An 18,944-nucleotide genomic window follows, 5' to 3' on the forward strand; every position below is an offset into this window, starting at 1 on the left:
TTTATGAAGCAGCGGTACACAACGTTTCGGCGCAATTTACTTTTTTTATTGCCACTTGCACCTACACAAAAGATATGCACGCGCATGCACCTATGCAAAACATACGTATCAGTCGAGATTTGGTTTTTGTGTTACCCTGGTAGGAAGTGAAAGGTCCATACTGGGTTAACGAAATTTCCGGCTTGCAGGCGCCGCCATGTCACTTCTCTATTAGCTTCTTATCAGGTGGTGGCGCCAGTTTTCTCTTCTGTAGTCTGTAGTTCACAACAATTTCGGAATAGGTTTGCGCGGGCGCGCTCGTCCAGGATCCGACAGTGCGGCGGTTCCACGGTTACCTGGAAGCAGAGAATATGGGAATGCGCCGACTCCCCCGGAGTCGACGCAGATATTGATAACAGAGAAAGCTGGGAAGCCCTGCTGCGCAGCGCAGAAGAACCCGCTCGGCAGAAACAAGCCAATCCGCCTTGCGGCTGATGCCGCGAAGAGATAAAATCTCTTTGTTAGCCTTTAGTCATGACGGCTCCGGCCCCCGCTCTCCCGGCCTGCATGCCGGGGGCGGTGAGTAGTAAAAGGTCTCCATTTCCAGTGGAAATAAAAGCTGTCATCCACCCATCCATCCAGTCGAAATTTCCAACACGTGAAGATGTCGCGACTTGACTTTTGCTGCCGGCGCACTCCACGGCGTCGTTGGTTCCGCCGCTTTCTGAAGCTGCTAATGGCTCGAACATGCATGGCGAAAGTCCAAACTGTTCAACACTGCTTGAATTACCCGTAATTTCCGAAATGTACTCCTTAAAAGCCAGCTGCAGCAACGCGCTACGAAGCAGCGCCATTGGTGCCGGCCGGAGATCGCCGTGGATGACGTCATGACGGTCCCGACTAATCGCGGGCAAGAGCGGCGTTCGCTCGGCGCCCCGAGGCGATGGGGCGCGTTTTCATCTAAAAAACAGCTTTTTCATTTATTACCGCTATTTTTTAATGAGATATTCTTTTTCAGCGGACTAAAAGCTATAAAATGACGTAGAGAACTCATTTTTTTGAAAAAGCACTTCAGCTTCCCTTTAACACAGGAAGGCACCTGCGTCGCAGCGACACTAGCGCCAGAGATGGCGTGAATGCTGCGTCCGTGGGGGAGAACTTTCTCTTTGGGACCTCAGGAACTCGTCCGGTCCAAACGTTTCGACGCGGCACTGTGCTCTCTGCAGTGGCGTGAGGCTTCTCGGGCACGAATCCTGCGAGCTCGTCCTGGCCAGCCTCACCATTTCTTCCCTGCTCTTGTGTCGGTGAACATTCGCTCATAACCTTGCTGGTGAGTCAGACCACCCCAATCCCCTAGTGTATTTTGTTGCTAGCTGGCATTATTGTTGTTGCAGTAATAAATGCCTTTTTGGTGCCAACCCGTGTTCCTTCAGGGCAAGGTCTGCCGTGGACAGTTTGAACTGTCAGCCGCAGTGAAGCGTGGAAGACGCTTTTATTCTCCTATTTGAGCCCCACAACATACATGGATCACCCCGTGATATTCGTCTATGACCGCTAAATAATTTATAACTGAATTCCTTGACGATGTTTTCGTTTCATCAACTGAACAATGGCTGTAATGTGTAGTAGACCTCTAGGTCACGTGAGGCACGAAAAAAACGGCAATGTAACTGCTGACACGTCGTTTGTGGTCATTCCAGCTCTTAAGGTAGGCTGGTTTAAGAGTTGTAGTTAATTAAAACTACACAATAGCGTTTATATTTCAGGTTTTTTTCATGTCTCACGTAACTTAAAGGTACACTACACGTCACAGTCATCGTTCGGATGACGAAACTGAAACCGAAGCAACATGAGAAGAAATGCAATTACAAATTATTTAGCACTTGTTGGCGAATACCACATGGTGACCGATGTATTCTAATGTCAACACATCATTTAAGAAAAGAAAATATGTAACTAAGGTTAGGTGACTATAGTCCTTTAAGCTCGGCAGTGCCTGCTATACACGCTCACTCACCTGGCACCATACAATCATGTCAAAGAAGTCATCCTCGGGCACAGATCCCACGGACGTACGGTGATGGTGATGGAGGCTGTTGTTATGGTTGTTACGGCGCAGACCTGGCAGCTGAGGCAGGCTGGTGCGTTGCTCGTCCATGCGTCTGCTTTGCATGCCTACTATAAGGTCCAGTAGTTCATCCCGCGCACTGGCATTGTCCTCAGCGCCTGAAACAATAAATGAAATAGGCTCAACCCAAGGTGCAGAGCATGCTGCATTGTAATTGACCCACTAAGTACCTATTCCTGCCCTAGCCCCATTGTGGTGAGTTCAGCACAAAAGCCATCTTTACCTGACTCCTTAAAGGGGCCCCGAAACACATTTTCAGTGCATTGTTTTGCCTGTTGGTTGCATAGAATGAGTTATAGTGATGCTATTAGCATCGGTCGTACCGCATATACTGTGGTTTTTAATGTTTTAATTAGCTCGCAAAAACAAATTCGTGGTGCTGACAGTGTCACAGTGTCACCATACAGTGGCGGTTTTTAGCAGCTGATATGACATCACTTTGTGCGAGCTTGATGACTGGACAAAGACTAAATATGCTGCAAATTGGGTTAATAACCAGAGATAAGTTTTGTCAAGTTTTTGTGTTTTATATTACATTAACAAAACCAGCTAGTTTGCCCTAGATGAAAGCACTGCAAATCAAGCAAAACAAAAACACGCCACCAGAGGCACTGGCTACTTTTTGCATCCAAGGACTTTGCGCCTCTCTGTAAACATCCTACGACCAAGCACTAAACACTTATGGCTACTCTCTATGTATCTGAGAGTGGCTTTGCGGAATCGATCCGATCGAGCCATTGCACTCTATAAGCGTTCGTTTCGATTTCAAGGAAGGATGCGTTGGTTTCACATTTAGCAGGCAGTGCGCATCGTCAGTTTGTGGAGAATCACCGGGCGGTGGCGCCAGAATCTGGCGCCACGTTCCCGTCGACAGCGCGCGCTCCTTGCTCGCCGTGGCCAACCAGAGCGCTAAGAGCGACGGGCGATGGTTGGCGGTAAGCAGTAGCAGTACGTACTATGCTAAATGTGTCTGATATCTTGCGCAGACTGTCACACCGTCGAAGTCTATCGCGCTCGAGTTCGGATCCATAAGTAAGAGAACGTCACTGATCAGTGTTCCCTTCTGCGCCGTCGACGTCATGGTGAAGCATCGCTGGGTCAGTTGGGCGTTCACATGGTTGTTCTAACCATGCAAATGGCGCTGCCAGCCTTGGCATGAACGAGTTACAGAGAACAGGCAACCATGGAGTGCAAACTTCCGCCACGTGCTAAGATAGGCTGTTTTGATTGGTCGCCCTCAGTGTCGTCATTGGGAGAGTGAAATGGGGATGGGAAGCTACACGAAAATCGAGTTGAGGGCAGCATTTTGTTTGCTTGTATTTTGAAATTTCTTGTTTGAATAACTCATGTTTCTATGCATAGATTCTCGTAATTCTTTGAGTCAGCATCTGTGTGACATGAAGAATCTATTTGAAGCATAACCGGCATCCGTTCAAGCGGTGTTTCGCAGCCCCTTTAGAGGGCAACCCGCATGAAGCTAACCTTCACGGTGAACTTCGCGCAGCAAGCACAATGAAACGCCGACGTACCGTTGGCATGCCGCACCAAATACAGCAAAAAACAGGTGGCTGCCACTGACCGCTCCTGCCATGATTTCGGTGTTGCTAGAAACGGCGCGATTCTATATACTCAGTAAAATTCTGAAAAGAACAGCTTTGCGTTGACACTTAAACCATTATTATTTACTCGGCGACAACGAGAATGAGTTATCCTTTGTGACCTCTTTCTGGACCAAAATCGTTAACATGTTTGAACCTCCTGTGCTTTCCGACATTAAACGATGCGTACTGGCTAAGTCTAACAGCTTTGAAATTCTATAAGCAATCAGAAAATTTGGCGCACTTCACCGCTAAAATTTTGTGCTGCGGGCATCTTCAGACAAAGCAAAACCTTAGTGCGCCTTTTGTTTGCCGTGAACATGAGGCACTGTAACAGCAACGACGAGCTGGTAGTGAAGTGAGAGGCACCGCTTCAGCGGGTGCCGTCATTTTGTAGACGCGGGCGGAGGTCAGACGTAGTCGGCCCTGATTGGTCTGCGCTTCTCAATCCACGCCGGGCAGCCGTTCACCACTTTTTAACAAAAAAAAAAATCGCCTCATGCGGGCTGGCCTTAAGAGGGAAAGTGGGGATCAGATCGCAAAAATCACCAAAAGTCATTTTTGAGAGGTACAGTTTTTGGCATCTACAACACCCTTTCTATGTTGTACTGAAAATACCTCACCCAAAAACAAACTCCAAGTGATTCAAAACAATATATTTGTCGGCATCTACACACAACACGGATAGTATGTGCTAGTTTGAATTTTCAGGATTTTCTTCTCAAAAGTTTGTTGCCAGCTTATCACCTTGTTCATGTAAAGCATACCACAGCAATTGGTGTATTGCTTTCTATACTGTTTATTTTGTTATAACTGCTCAAATGTGGTTTGCATCAAGACACTCAGATTTACAGTTTAGGATCATGTTTTTACTACACGATAATTAGATCATGATATATTCTAACCATAAATAGAGGGTGCACACTGTGTTCTTCAAAAAAAAGAGCACATAAATTTTTTTAGTTAAGAGAGTCTTGATTTACACCACACTTCTTAACAAATATTAAAGTATTTACAGACCCGCAGCCCATTTTGTTGTCATGCTTAGCTTTCCACGAGAAAGTATCATGTGAACAACATGCTATAAATAATGATAAAACAGAACCTACTGAAGATATCATTGTGAAACTATTTCCAACTGTTTGATGCCATTTCAGCCAGTCTGCCAAATTTCATCGCTCAAAGTCGAAAAAGAGAAAAGTTCACCTTCGATCCCCTCTTCCCCCGTCAAGGGTCTGCAGAGAAGTACTGCAGAGAAGCCACTATAGCAGGTTGCTGCCGCCCCAGCTTATGTCGTGTGTCCCTGTATTCAGCCCACTTTTATTTTGCACATGTGCGGTTGTTCATTAAATGTATTACATGACAAGAATTTGTGGAAATTTTAATTGTAGCAGCCGGGAAATCATGTTATCTGGAAATGTGCTAACCAGGAGAAAAATAGTGCAATTTTATGGGACATTTTCAATGTCCGAGATTCTGAGCTCATGAAGCGGGAAATTGTAGAAACCAGCAACGCATGAACCCGGTTTTACTGCAGTAGTTCAGTAAAATATCATAAAAAAACTGCAGTAGTTCAGTAAAATATGACATGAAAAACCTACTCAGAAAAATATGTGCATTTTTATTCCTGCAAGAAGCAGCCGAAAAGCAAGTGCTTAATATTTATTGTGAAAAAAAAAAAAGGAGCATTAAAAAGAAACAGGTACCATGAACTTTTTGTAATATGGGTGATCTCTGGATTGACAATCTCAAAATTAACGGAAGAAAACAAATTGGCAAGAAATGCAAATGTTGACTTAGCATGTCAAAAATCCATCAGACATGGACCCTTGCGGTAATGTGAAATGCCAATGCCGGTCGGAGTTTTTAGACCCCCTGGATAGGGGTGTGGGATGTTTGTTGCATTTATTTCGCTACACTTGTGTTAGCTCCATGGGCAGGCTCTAGTAAATACTTTTTGATAAGAGTTTTAGAGTAACCGGGTGCCGCAACTAGTCGTAGGGTATAGGCTTTTTATTGGTGGAAAGGTGGGTGCACTTGTGCGGGATGCGTGGCTACTTTCTATTTAGCCAGTTTCTCTCACTGCACCTGCCATGGCGATGATGAACGACATATTGTGTTAGATGAGGCTGGCGTACGGCATGCAAGAACACCCACACCAGCACCGCCGCCGTGATTTCGCCGAACGTGCCATTTACAGTTGTCACCTTAAAATGAGCGTGTCTATATGGATAAGAATTTTCTCCTTGCAATTCGCATAAAAATAAAAGGCAAGCACATTTTCTTTCAGCATCTGCAACATCAGAAACACGAAGGTGCCAGTGAAAAGTGCAGCATCAAAATTCCGCTGAGTTTCTTCTGCTGGAGGAGAACGCGGGCGTCGTACGGCGCAGCGTTTATGACTACATGTCAGCCGAGAAGGCAACAAGTGGCTACAACTTCTCACCTTGCTCACCTTCTCCCTGCAACACTTGTAACCGTTTTTGCAATTTTGAACAAAACACCTCGGTCCCATCTTAGTCGAGCAAATTCTGAAGGAGGCCGCACTGCACGTAGCAGCGCTGTTAGTATTACGGCCCTCGAACAGACACCGACAAGAACTGTTGCTGTTTGGCTTAAGGGCGCAGAAATACGTCACGCCGTGCCCGCTGCAGCAAACACCCGTATCGTCTGCTTGTCGTCTGCATTGAGCGCACGCAGCCGGAGAGCACGCCAAAGCCGCCTGCCCGGGCGGCATTTTTTTTTTTGCGCTGCGGCCTGTACGACGCGCCGCATGGCGCCGCCACTGCATACAGCCTCGTCGGCGCATACAATTGTGACTCCATCGCCTGCGCTCGCTTGCGCTGACGGGAGTTTCACTTCCTAAATAGTCTTGCTCCGTGACTTCAGCCCACGCTCCGAATGCATGCCCACTTTACGTGTAGAAGAGATCAGTTGCATACATGGCTGAGTTGAGGGATCACAAGGAAGCCGAGCGGCGAGGACGTGCGTCGCATGCGCTCCCGCTAAGAAGCTGTTTTTCGGCATTCAACTTGGGCCTGTGGGCCGAAAACCACCACGAAAGGATCCGGTTTCGTCACTCCGTGCAAGAGGACACCGGAGTTTGGCCAATCAGTGGGCTATTTCGAATTTCATCGAACCTTTCAGTTTTCGAACGTGTGGAAGCTAGATAGGCCTAACGGCCTGACTTAGCGTAGCCTACCCTGCATCAATGGGAGCCGGAATCTGGACTGGCCCCGAGACCACCACGATGAAAAACGTCGTCGACGGACACGAACTGGACCCTTCGGAATTCGAGAACGGTGAGTGGGAGACTGTTCTCGGCATGCACGACCGCATGAGGGAAAAGGAGGGGAAACCTGCGGACAAAGGGAAGGCCGGAGAGCACAGCGCCGGGGCCAAGAAATCTAATAACAATCAGAAAAACAGGCAGGACCTGAACATCCGCAAAAGGGCACCGATGCCGAAGCTTCCGGAGAGTGACTATAAAATAATCTTGAGGCCCAGAGGCCGGAATTTGAACAACTACGTGCCACGTCACCTACTGCAGGCCGTGTGCACGGCCGCAAACCTACCATACGCCACGACGAAGACATTTCAAGAATCAACTCTGGTAACAACACGTACACGATCAGCACACCGAATCGTCAACGCGCGAGCACTTACATGAGGATCAAGGCAATAGTTATCGGGGAAAAGACCCTCGGCATGGCACCCTACGTCGCGGCTCCCAACGACGCCATTAAGGGCATGGTATACGACGCCTACGACATCGGAACCCCGGAAGAAGTCCGTCAAGGCTTCAATAAGCGCAACCCAAACATCGCCGTGCTCAACGCCCGGAGAATCGGAAAGTGAATATCTATTTTGATCGCCTTCGGACAGAAAAAGCTCCCAGACAAGTCTTCTACTGGGGATTAGTATTCATCGTCTACCCGTACAGAGAGCGGGTAGAGACCTGCTACAGTTGCAGAAAGATGGGACACAGGATGGATGTATGCTACAAGCCACGGCTAAAGCATTCCCACAGATGCGGCGAAGACCACCCGGACCAACCAGAGGGAGAACTACCGACATGCAAGCCCAAATGCATTGTATGCGGGGGGCCACTAAACACCGGCAGCCGGAATTGCAAGTACAGGCTGGCCAAGAAAGTACCCTACAGACCCAAGAATGACCCGGGGCAACATGACTACGACCACCAACCAAGATTGAGGACCAGGGACGACAGCGGAAACCGCCAAGGCTAGCGGGGACCGGAGACAGAAGTGGCAGCTCGGGTCTGGGCAGAGGCAGAAGCTCGAGCAAAGGAAGAGGTTCAAGCAAGAGCAGAGACACAGGCAAAAAGGTGGGCTGGCCAGGTAAGACCTTCCTTTGGGAAACCGCTCGGGAGAAGGAACTGGTAGAGCAGCTCACTAAGAGAGACAGAGAGCTCGATAACATAAAGAAGGAAATGGCGGAGATGAGGAAACTTAATGGTAACACACAACAGCCGAAGGTGATCGAAAAGCCACCTTTGCAGCAGTCACAATACACGAGTCAGGCGCCTCCACATAACACAAACAAAGGGGGAGATAAAGAAAACGCAATGGATATGGACACCCGAGTTCCTGCAAAAAGACCTCTACCCAGAGAGGAAAACACTGAAGACAGTAAGCCCAAAAAACAGCAGATAGTCCAATCGACGACGCATCGACCAGAACTTACAGTAAGCTTAGGTCGGACATGAACACGCTCATGAAGCGGGTTTAAGCTCAAGACGCTAGAATAGATGCCGTTACGGCTAGGGTTTACAAACTAACCGAACGTGTCGATAATCTGACTGCAGAATTTGTCATGGTCAGAGAACAAACCATGGCTTGCTTCCAGCAAATTATGGAACAACTAACAAACATAGAAGCCAGGCTTCTCCTTGTTGCCGGCAGCACCCTCTCCCAGCTGCAACCGCAACAACAGCCCTAGGACATCATGGCCCCTCGGCAACAAATTACAATCTGGCAGTGGAACTGCAGAGGCTTCCATTCGAAGAGAGGGAACCTGCAGGCACGCATTCAAAAAAGCGAGAACACACTGGACATAATCACGCTACAAGAGGCAAGCGGCACGGTTAAATTAACCGGATACGCCGCGCCGCGTACACCCCGCTAGAAACACAAGGGGAGCACAAACCCAAGTCGTTCACGGCCACGTTGGTGCAGGGATAGGTCTGCAATACAACATGAATTCGAAAACACGTGCGAAGACTACGTGATGATAGAACTAATCCCAAACACAAAAGGTTTGGTTTAGGTTTATGGGGGTTTAACGTCCCAAAGCGACTCAGGCTATGAGAGACGCCGTAGTGAAGGGCTCCAGAAATTTCGACCACCTGGGGTTCTTTAACATGCACTGACATCACACAGTACACGGGCCTCTAGGATTTCACCTCCATCGAAATTCGACTGCCGCCAAACACAAAAGGGGACAACAGCCTCTTTATTCTGAATACATATAATTCACCCAGAAACCGCTTGACAGGGAGGAACTCACTCACTATTAAACCGCTTCCAAAAAACATGCACCCTGCTTTTCACGAAGGCAGGAGGCAAGCACGAGCAGAGGCCCTTGAAGCCAAGTTAGAAGGCTCGGAATACACTGCCTACGTAGACGCTCGGCAGAATACGGGGAAGGCGACTCCTTTGTGGTCGTGGGCGTGAACGACTCGGTTGAAACCTTAATGGCCGGTTCGGTTAAAACAAAGAACTCAGGACAACGGAGGAGGTGGCTATCGCCATGGCAATGGTCAACACCAAAGCAGTCACCATAATTAGAGACTCCAAAGTCGCTATAAACAATTTCGCGAGTGGTTTGATCTCCACGGAGACAGAACGAATCCTAAGGCATAAAGATTGGAACCAGAGAGAGGTGGAACTAATATGGGTGCCGGCACACTCGGGAAACAGGGGAAACGAGTTGGCTCACAGTATAGCTCGAGGTTATGTCAGCCGATCAGTGAGCCAAGTTGAATCCCCCAATTTCACGAGAGATACATTCATATCCTTTCACGACTACACTAATCACTTTTAAACTGGAAAGGAGGATATATCCGGAACCAGACAAGAAGCTTGACAAAAGGCAGGAGGTAATGTGGCATCGGCTCCAGACGCAAGCCTTCTTTAGCCCGTCAAAACTAGCTCACATGTACCCAACACAATACAATGCAACTTGCGAAGAATGCGGCGAGATAGCCGGATACGATCACATTCTATGGATGGATGGATACGGCTGAACCCTTTAAATCGGGCGGTGGCTCAAGCCACCTAGCCATGTCTTGTGAAATTTTACTCCCGTCTTGCTTTTAGCCACCAATCAGATAACCTTCGCTTGGTTACTTCTAACCTCTTAAAATCCACTTTCCCTTCACTATCCCTAAATCCCAATGCCTTGGGTAAGCCAGCCCCGCTGCTTTCCACTGTAGGGTGAAGCCCTTTACAGAAAAGTATCAAGTGTTCCGCCGTTTCCTCCTCCTCTCCGCACGCAATGCACAAAGTGTCTATCTCATGGTACCTGACTATATGTCTTAGTCCGCAAAACTCCAGTCCTGGCCTCAAACAACAAAGAGCTTCCCCTACAATTATCATAGATATTTTCTCTGACAATTTCCAGTTTAAAGGTCCGGTATGTTCCCAGTGCCGATTTCGTCGGCATCCCTGTTTTCCTCAGAACTCTGTTTCTTTAACCTTTTTCTTAACCGATAATTGCTGATTTGCCCCCTTACTGCTATCCAAATATTTGCTTGTCAATTTTCTAGTTCGCTTTCTCCATTTCGTGTCAACATTCTTTATATACAGGTATCTGAAAACTTTCCTAGCCCACTGCTTTTCCTCCATCTTTCTCAATCGTTCCTCAAATGCTATCTTACTGCTAGCCTCTCTGCTCTCGAAAGACGCCCATCCCATATCACCCTGTACCCCGATTTGGTGTATTGCCATGTGCTCCCAAAGCTAACCTCCCTACTCCCCGTTGTTTAATTTCTAGCCTTGCTTGAACATCTGGCCTCATACACAGGACATTACCGAAGGTCAGGCTAGGGACCATCACCCCTTTCCAGATCCCTCTTACCATCTCATACCTATTGTAATTCCACAGTGCCCTATTTTTCATGACAGCTGCATTCCTACTAGCTTTATTCATTACATATTTTTCATGCTCTGTCAGATACTCAGCACTGTTATTTATCCACACCCCAAGATACTTGTACTCATTCACTACATTTAGCACGAACTCCTGTATTCTATGCTTCGTCGCCGTCTTCATTAAATATCATGACTGCAGATTTTTCCTTACTATACTTGAAGCCTAATCTATCTCCCTCTGTACTGCATATGTCTAACAACTTCTGCAGTCCTTCCTTGTTGTCAGCCATTATCACTATATCGTCCGCGTATATTAGTCCCAGTAATGTCTGTTTAATCCATTCCCCTTGCTTGAAAAAAGATAGGTTGAAGCCTAGTCCGCTCCCCTCTAGCTTGGTCTCCAACCCTTGCAAGTACAACATGAACAACAAAGGGGACAGAGGACATCCTTGCCTAAGCCCCCGCTGTATCTCTACAGGCCCTGATACATTTTATTCCCATTTTATGAGCACTCTGTTACCTCTATATATATCTTATAAAAGATTAATTATTCCATTTTCCACATCCAATGTGCCCAGTATGTCCCACAAATGCTCCTGAGTAACGTCATAGGCTCCCCTAATATCCAGATATGCTAGCCATAAAGGCCTGTGTTCCTTTTCCGCAATTTCTATACACTGTGTCAATGAAAATAGATTGTCCTCCAACCTCCTTTGTTTCCGGAACCCATTCTGTAGTTCCCCTAACACCCCCTCGTTCTCCACCCAAGCCTGCAGTCTATCCTTTATAATCTGCATCACCATCCTGTAAACAACATATGTCACTTTTATGGGACGATAGTTACTTACGTCTGCTTTGTCCCCCTTTCCCTTATATATCATGTTCATTCTACTTAATCGCCATTCATCGGGGACTTTCTCATCCACTATCATTTTGTTCACTACCTGTATTAATGTTTGCTTGGATTTTGGTCCTAACTTCTTTATCAACATAATCGGGATACCATCTGGTCCTGTTGATGTGCCACTAGGAACCTTCTTCTCTACCCTGCTCAAGTGAAGCTATTGCTGTAACCGGTCTATCCTCCTTCGATAAATTATGTACCACGTGCTTTGCTGAGAATTTTTCCGTCATCCTTGTTCCTATGTGTTTTATTGCTTCATCCCCTTCTAGTAGAATACCCTCATCTGTAACAACAAACCTTTGTTCTAGCCTAGTCTTATTACTCATTGCATTTAGATGTTTCCAGAATTTTTGGGCTGCTTTTCTACCCTTTTTATTTACTTTTGACATCCATTGGGCACCCTTTCTTCTAATTTTCTCATTAATCAAATAGGACGCGTCCCTTCTACACTTTATGAAGGTATCCCATTTTCTGTCTACTTCGGGTTTTGGTTCCCCCCTCTTCTTGGAATATCTGTGTTCCCTGGATGCTTCCTGGCACTTCTCTATTGCCCTCTTGACCTCATCATCCCACCAATTCTTGGGTTTGCATCTTTTCCCTTTTAACTCTACTCGCACCTTAGCTAGCTCTAGCTCCAGTAATCGAGTTAATTTGGTATAAGTCCATTCTGTTTCACTATCCTCAAAGATTACTTTCCCGATTTGTTTGGCTGCTGCTTCCAATTGCTTTTCTGAGTAAAAATTGCCCTCTGATTGTTCATCGCGCTTCAGTCCTACATTGGTTTCTCTTCTGAAGCTCAACTTGATACGCTTGGGGTCACTACCTAGACTTCTGGAACCATCTTCATCTATGTCATTACCCCTGATCTATAATACATCCTCTGTGACATTAGTGCATAATCTATCGTCGAGTGCAGACTCCCTGCCTCCCATGTTATGAGCCCTTCACACTTCTCGGTGCTGTTGCATACAACTAAATCATGCCTGTCACCCATGTCCTGCAGCATGCTTCCTGTCGAATCCGTGTACCCATCCAGGTCTTCTATGTGTGCATTCATGTCGCCTAATATAATTATCTCGCCCTGTCCTCCTAGCTCATCAATGTCGCTTGCAATACATTCTAACATTTTCCTGTTTTCCTCTTTGGCAATAGCTCCTGTCTGCAGGTAAAGCCAAGGAGTGTTTGCTCCCCCGCCACTTTTCCTTTTAGCCATAAATGTTCCTTGCATCCCAGTTTAACCCTTTGAAAATTCTCACTTTTATGAATGAATTCCCCAATTCCACCCCCCTTTCTGCTGCCCTCTGTTTTATTGCAATATTCCCATGCGTAATCTGGATTACAGGGTGGTTGCTCCATGTCTCTAAGATGCGTTTCCACTGAACCATGTACCATTAATTCCTCCTGCCTTAATAGACCCCTTGCAAAAATACGTCACCTGCCGGTGAATTTCGGTTCCGGTTTCGGTTCGAAAAGCACACTGGGAAGACATACGCCATCTTAGGGGAAGCCGCCTCTCCGCCACAAGCTGACTACTGCTGTGATTCTCTGTAGCCTGACTGCCTTTGTTCCGTTGGCGTGGGCACGCACCACTTGCTAAGCTGCGATTTTGCTGCTGTAGTGCTGAGCCACCGTTGGTACAGAGGCATTGTTTGAACGGAAATGAGTGATATCGTGTATCCGGTGCGTTTATGGGAGAGCGACTTGACCAAGTTGCCGCCGCTTCGGAGGGCACACATCGATGCATACGTGTCGCGGTTGACAGCGACCACGAAATGTCAGCGGAAAGCATACAAGCTCGTCACCGAAAGCTACGTCGTCACGTCATCTGTGTTAGCGAATTATTCCTGCGCAACGTAAGTAGCCATACTTCGTTTGGGCGCTTAAATGTTGTTAAACCGAACTGATTAAGCGCAAGCGGAGTGACGGAGAAAGGCGCCCGATGTGATGTGCTCGCTTTGTTTTACACTGCCGGGTTGACGTGTAGGTCTGCCCCATTAAACTGATTTGCCTATTTTTATTTGTACGCGCTGCTTCGAAAGATCGAATTAAGTACGCGTGCAATAAAGAACGCACGTTAGAATCTTGTGTTGACGTCTCGTGTTGCTCGTATTCGTGCTATCCTGTTTTGTGCATGTGTTCGCATCGCGCACAGTGGCTTCGCAGTATTCCTTTCACTACGTAGATAAGACCTACTACTGCAGAGCGTTGCAACACCCAGATATTTATTCATTATAAAGTAAGACGGCGGTACTATTTCAGGTTTGCATACATTGCAGTACACGGGATAAATCAACCCGACAAGATGAGGGCGAAGTGACAGTGTTACGAAGCGCAGTGTCGCTTCTTCGTTTTCATCCTGCTATGCTGTTCTCTCCCCTTAAAGACCCTTGGGGACGAGACTGCAGTGGTCATGCAACAAATGCTGATGCCAGTACTTTTGTCTTTATTTCAGCGACAATATGGTATTTGTGAAGGCTAACTGCCTCAGAAGCCAGAGGAAGACGAAGCCACCATATGCAGTTTCAGTGGCCTTGTCTCTGCAAGGTGACGTGCTTGGCGGACAATGTGAATGTGCTGCTGGAAAGTATGTGTGTAACCACTTACAAGCAGTGCTAAGGATTGTCGCGCTGCTTCAGGAAAAAGGATTCTCTGAGGCACCAGCTCATATGTCATCCACTGACTTGCCTCAGCGGTGGCGGTGGAAAGCCCGCAATTCTTAGCCTCTGAACCTGCTGATTAAAACTTGTGCTGATACCATGCACGCATGACTTGGCAATGGCAGCACCTAGGCAAGAAAGAACCTGCAATGCCACATTTAACCACCTTCGAATGCGCCGAACGAAAACTGAGCAAAGGCTTTTCTGATCTCTGTAGGAAGGACCAGCACACGTGATCTGGCTTCGTTGCCAATCTTATATCTAAAAATTGTAACTCATTCCCTTGAGGTTTTTCACAGGTGAAAGTTAGGCTGTGTCCGCTTTCGTCAAAAATCTTTAACACCTTATCGACCTGCCTATTGAAGTCGTGTTCCACAAAAACAAGATAATCATCCACATATCTGAAGATGCGTTTTGTATTGGCACCCAAATTACTCTTAACAGCTTTATCTACATAACTGAGAAAGATGTTACTTAGTACAGGAGCCACTTTTGAACCAATGCACACCCCCTGTTTTTGAGTGTACAACCTCCCCTCCCATTCAACAAAGGTGGACTTAAGATAAAACGATAAAGGCTCCAAAAAGGCCCCCACAGAGATCCCGCATTTTGAAATGAAATCGCTTTCATCATTCTCATCTTCTATACACTTGCGAACATATCGTAGCAGACTATTGTGCGGAAGTGAATAAAATAAGTCCTGAACATCTATGCTGAACATACTGCACGAACCCGGATTATGACACTTCAAATAGTCGACAACAGCCAGGGAATTAGACACAAGAAACGGACCATCAATTGTTAGTGAACCAAGGTTTTTCTGTAAGAAACTTGAAACCTCATATTGCCATGTTGCACGCTCTGTAACAATACAGCGGAAAGGAACATCGGGCTTATGCGTTTTTGCTGAAAAAAATATGTCCAGACAGTCTTCTTTAGCATTCTTAACAGACGAGTGGAGCCATTGTAGATTCATTTCGCCCAGTAACCTCAAGGCTTCTCGCTTTTGCTGTTTAACATTGGCAGGCAATGGTTTAAAGTTCTTTGCGATGGCTACTTGGGCTTTTTCAGTAAACAGTTTCTCCGGGAGAATGACAAAATGCCCCTCTTTATCTGAGACAGTCAGCCTCAACTTTTCAGATAGCAGGAAATTAATCAAGGGCGCGAAGTTACAACTTTTCCCCCGCCCATCCTGAGTTCTTTTCAAGGCATCAACACATTCAATGACGCACCTAGGCCGCTCCTCTTGACGGACATGACGCGAGATGGACCTTCCAAGAGCCAATTTTTCCTCTTTGTCAAGCGTCGGCTGGATGCAAAACTTCGGCCCGAACTTCAGCACTCCCTGGAACCTCTCTGGCACTCGCTGCTCACCCAACACCAGTAGCTTCCCTTCAGGATTTGTGGGCTTCTTCTTCCTAGGCAACCAAGGGCGGGACGAGTACCAAAGGAAATCCGTGTGCCTGTTTGCCACTTCACACCACTCACGGAAACGTCGGCCGTGAAGCACATCCTGGCCGCATGCTACCCAAAGGCAGTCCTTGTAAAAGCGATGCTGTCGCCACCACTCCGAAGATATTATCCGGCACATCCTGCGGCTGTGGCCTTTTGAAGGAAGCATCCCTCCGCACAACACCTGAATCTCAACTGGGCACAGCGCACGTCTTGCATGCCAAGAGGCTAGCCGTGCCTTGAAAGCACACAGAGCGATTAGTGAAGCCAAAGCGGCCGGGTTTGACGATTTTTGATTTTTGACGAAAGCGGACACGGCCTAACTTTCACCTGTGAAAAACCTCAAGGGAATGAGTTACAATTTTTAGATATAAGATTGGCAACGAAGCCAGATCACGTGTGCTGGTCCTTCCTACAGAGATCAGAAAAGCCTTTGCTCAGTTTTCGTTCGGCGCATTCGAAGGTGGTTAAATGTGGCATTGCAGGTTCTTGCCTAGGTGCTGCCATTGCCAAGTCATGCGTGCATGGTATCAGCACAAGTTTTAATCAGCAGGTTCAGAGGCTAAGAATTGCGGGCTTTCCAGATGATGTCTTAGTACTTGCTTGTAGTAAGATAATTAAAAAGTCAAAAGGGGAGAATCTCAGGATCATTCGCAAAAAGATAAAAAGAAAATTGCTGTTCTTCCGTACATTCATCAAACTTCACACCGTTTGAAGCAAGTGGGCAGCAGGTATGGAGTTGATGTTTTATTTTCTGCACCTAACAAGCTCGGCAAATTGTGTGCCATTGTAGAAAGAAAGGCCAGGGAAGAGGAAAAGAAACGAAGAAAAACAAAAAGAGGGTGCCAGATAAAGCATGGCCTGAGGTTTGTCCCTTGTGCTGAAGGGGTTGTGTATGAAGTGCCGTTCACGTGCGGGAAGACCTACATAGGTCAAACAGGAAGGTGCTTAAATACCCGCCTACGAGACCACAACACTTCTCTGAAAGGGGCTCCGTCCTCAAATCTGGCTTTACATTATAGGAACTGTCCCCGGAATAACCAGTCTTCTGAAAAATCATGTACACCCATCTTTAATAAAACTAGAATCCTGTACAAACACAAAGATAAACTAACAAGAGAAATCAGTGAAGCGTTTCATATTCATAAAAACATTGACTCATGCGTGAGCACCCCCTCTGTAACAGTTCATGACTGTGAACTAATGTATCTGGATTTAAGTGATTGATTTATCACTGTGGCTTTTGGTGTTGCGCACGCGCCCGTGGTTGTCAAATGAGTATATTTTGCGTGTTTTTTCTAATAAACTTTCAGTTGTTAGTCAGCGCCGGTCCTGTCGTCTTCTTTCTTTGTCCCTCGTCTACGCGCTGTTATTCCCAGCAGTTTTTATACACCTTTTAGGGGATAGTTGTTACACCTGCTGAAGCCCAACAACTGGAGAGGGCCTCCAGAAAACAAAGGAACAGCACAGCCTGGTTTCACGCCCACAGCCATCGATTGACGGCGTCCCACTTTGGCGTAGTCATGAGCCGCAAAAAATGGACGGAGAAAGGGCTAGCAAACCTAACAGCTATGAAGGACCTTTCCCGTGTGAGGGCTATCAGGTATGTGTATTTGCTACTGACACAGATACATCTCCGAAAAAAAACAAAAAACTCATTCCTAACGTTACCCCCCCCCCCCCCCCCCTTTTTTCAGATATGGAATTGCGAATGAAAGTGATGCAATCCTGCGATATAAGGACACCATGATCGCTGCAGGCCATCCTGTTGAAATAATTAACTGTGGAATCTTTGTGAACCCCACAAAACCATGGCTGGGTGCATCACCAGATGCAATTGCCTTTGACCCCTGTGAGCCCTTCCAGTGGGGTACCGTGGAAGTGAAGTGCCCCTATTCTCTGAAGGATGCTACAAAAGAAGACCTTCTGTCTCAAGACTTTTTCGTCGAGTTTGACAAGAACTGCCTGTCAACACTCAAGAAGGACCATGAACACTATATGCAGGTGCTCGGCCAGATGGGCGTTACCCAGACACAGTGGGCAGACTTCGTAGTGTTCGGGCCGCACTTCCTCATTGTCCAGAGGTTGCGTTTCTGTGAAGAAGAATGGAGCAACATGGAAGCCGTATTGAACAGCTTTTATTTCAACACACTGTTGCCTTTTATGGTGAAGCAGCTCAAGGACAATGAAATGTTAGGCTTGATTCAGCAGACCACACAAGTTGAAAAATGTTTCTATTCGGATTCTAGAATTAAAGGGCTTTGCATGTTGCTGAGCACTGCACAGACTGACCTATCTGGTTAATAAGCGGGCCAAGAGACAGTGGTATGGGGCGGTCAAAGATGTGATAGCACTTGATGCGTTGTATTCGTCGCTCTACATGGATTCGACAAGATGCGATATCTTGCGTTTCCTGCACGTCCTCTTTTTCGAACTGGTCCTGTCTGAGAAATAGTGGCATGTTGAGGCCAACTTTTTTTTTCTTCAAGCAGGTCCCTGATTTTGAAACCCTTGTCAGCCATGACAGTGTCTCCAGAAGAAAATGTCTGGTTTAGAAATCCACTTCGAATCACAATTTCTCTGTCGGAGAGTGACCCCATGAAAAGTTCTGAAGCGAAAGTCAGCAGACCATCTGGTGATACACCAACAAGTGCCTTGAAAGTGTTGGCTGATTTATAATTTGAATATGTACCTGACTGCATTACAAGAGAGCTAGGTACCTCGCACCTTATCTCTGTGGCATCAATAATCACTCTTGTGGAGGGGTAGAGCTCTCGGAACACAGCAGGCATATTGCGGTTGATCACACTTCTGGGCGCCCACCACAAAGGTAGTTTCCCTAGCTGGACATACATAAAGCTCACCCAACTAGAGAATATCCTTGACACCGTACTAGGCGAGATACCAAAAATGTGGCCAAGGTGCGGGTGAAAGAATCCTGTTCTGAGCTTAACCAGTGTCAGAAATAGCTCTTCCTCTTGTGAAAGCTTGCGAGGTCGACCTCTGGCATCATCATTGGGCAGGCAGTGTTTCTTGCTATACACATTACATGCATTTTCACCTGGTTTTAACAGCAGCAGCAGCTTCTGGAAATCCTGGTAGTTGAGCAGC

General features: G+C 46.8%; 1 protein-coding gene across 5 annotated transcripts in view; it reads right to left on the reverse strand.

Annotated features, from left to right (window-relative positions):
* The window catches only part of LOC144115140 (uncharacterized), a 32,686-nt gene that overhangs the window by 6,926 nt on the left and 6,816 nt on the right, over nt 1–18,944 (reverse strand). The window contains exons 2-3 of one of the 5 annotated variants that reach the window (XR_013311266.1): nt 1,997–2,205; nt 162–335 (exon numbers count right to left, since the gene is read on the reverse strand). Coding sequence is in view for 1 of the 5 variants with exons in the window: in XM_077649316.1 (XP_077505442.1) it covers nt 1,997–2,205 (209 nt within the window). In the remaining 4 variants the exon portion in view is untranslated. Of the gene's footprint in view, nt 1–135; nt 366–1,996; nt 2,206–18,944 lie in introns of all 5 variants that reach the window. The other 4 variants (XR_013311267.1, XR_013311264.1, XR_013311265.1 and 1 more) reach the window with 4 other exon arrangements.

This window comes from Amblyomma americanum, chromosome 1 (assembly GCF_052857255.1).
Source record: "Amblyomma americanum isolate KBUSLIRL-KWMA chromosome 1, ASM5285725v1, whole genome shotgun sequence".
In the NCBI taxonomy this organism is placed as follows: Eukaryota; Metazoa; Arthropoda; class Arachnida; order Ixodida; family Ixodidae; genus Amblyomma; species Amblyomma americanum.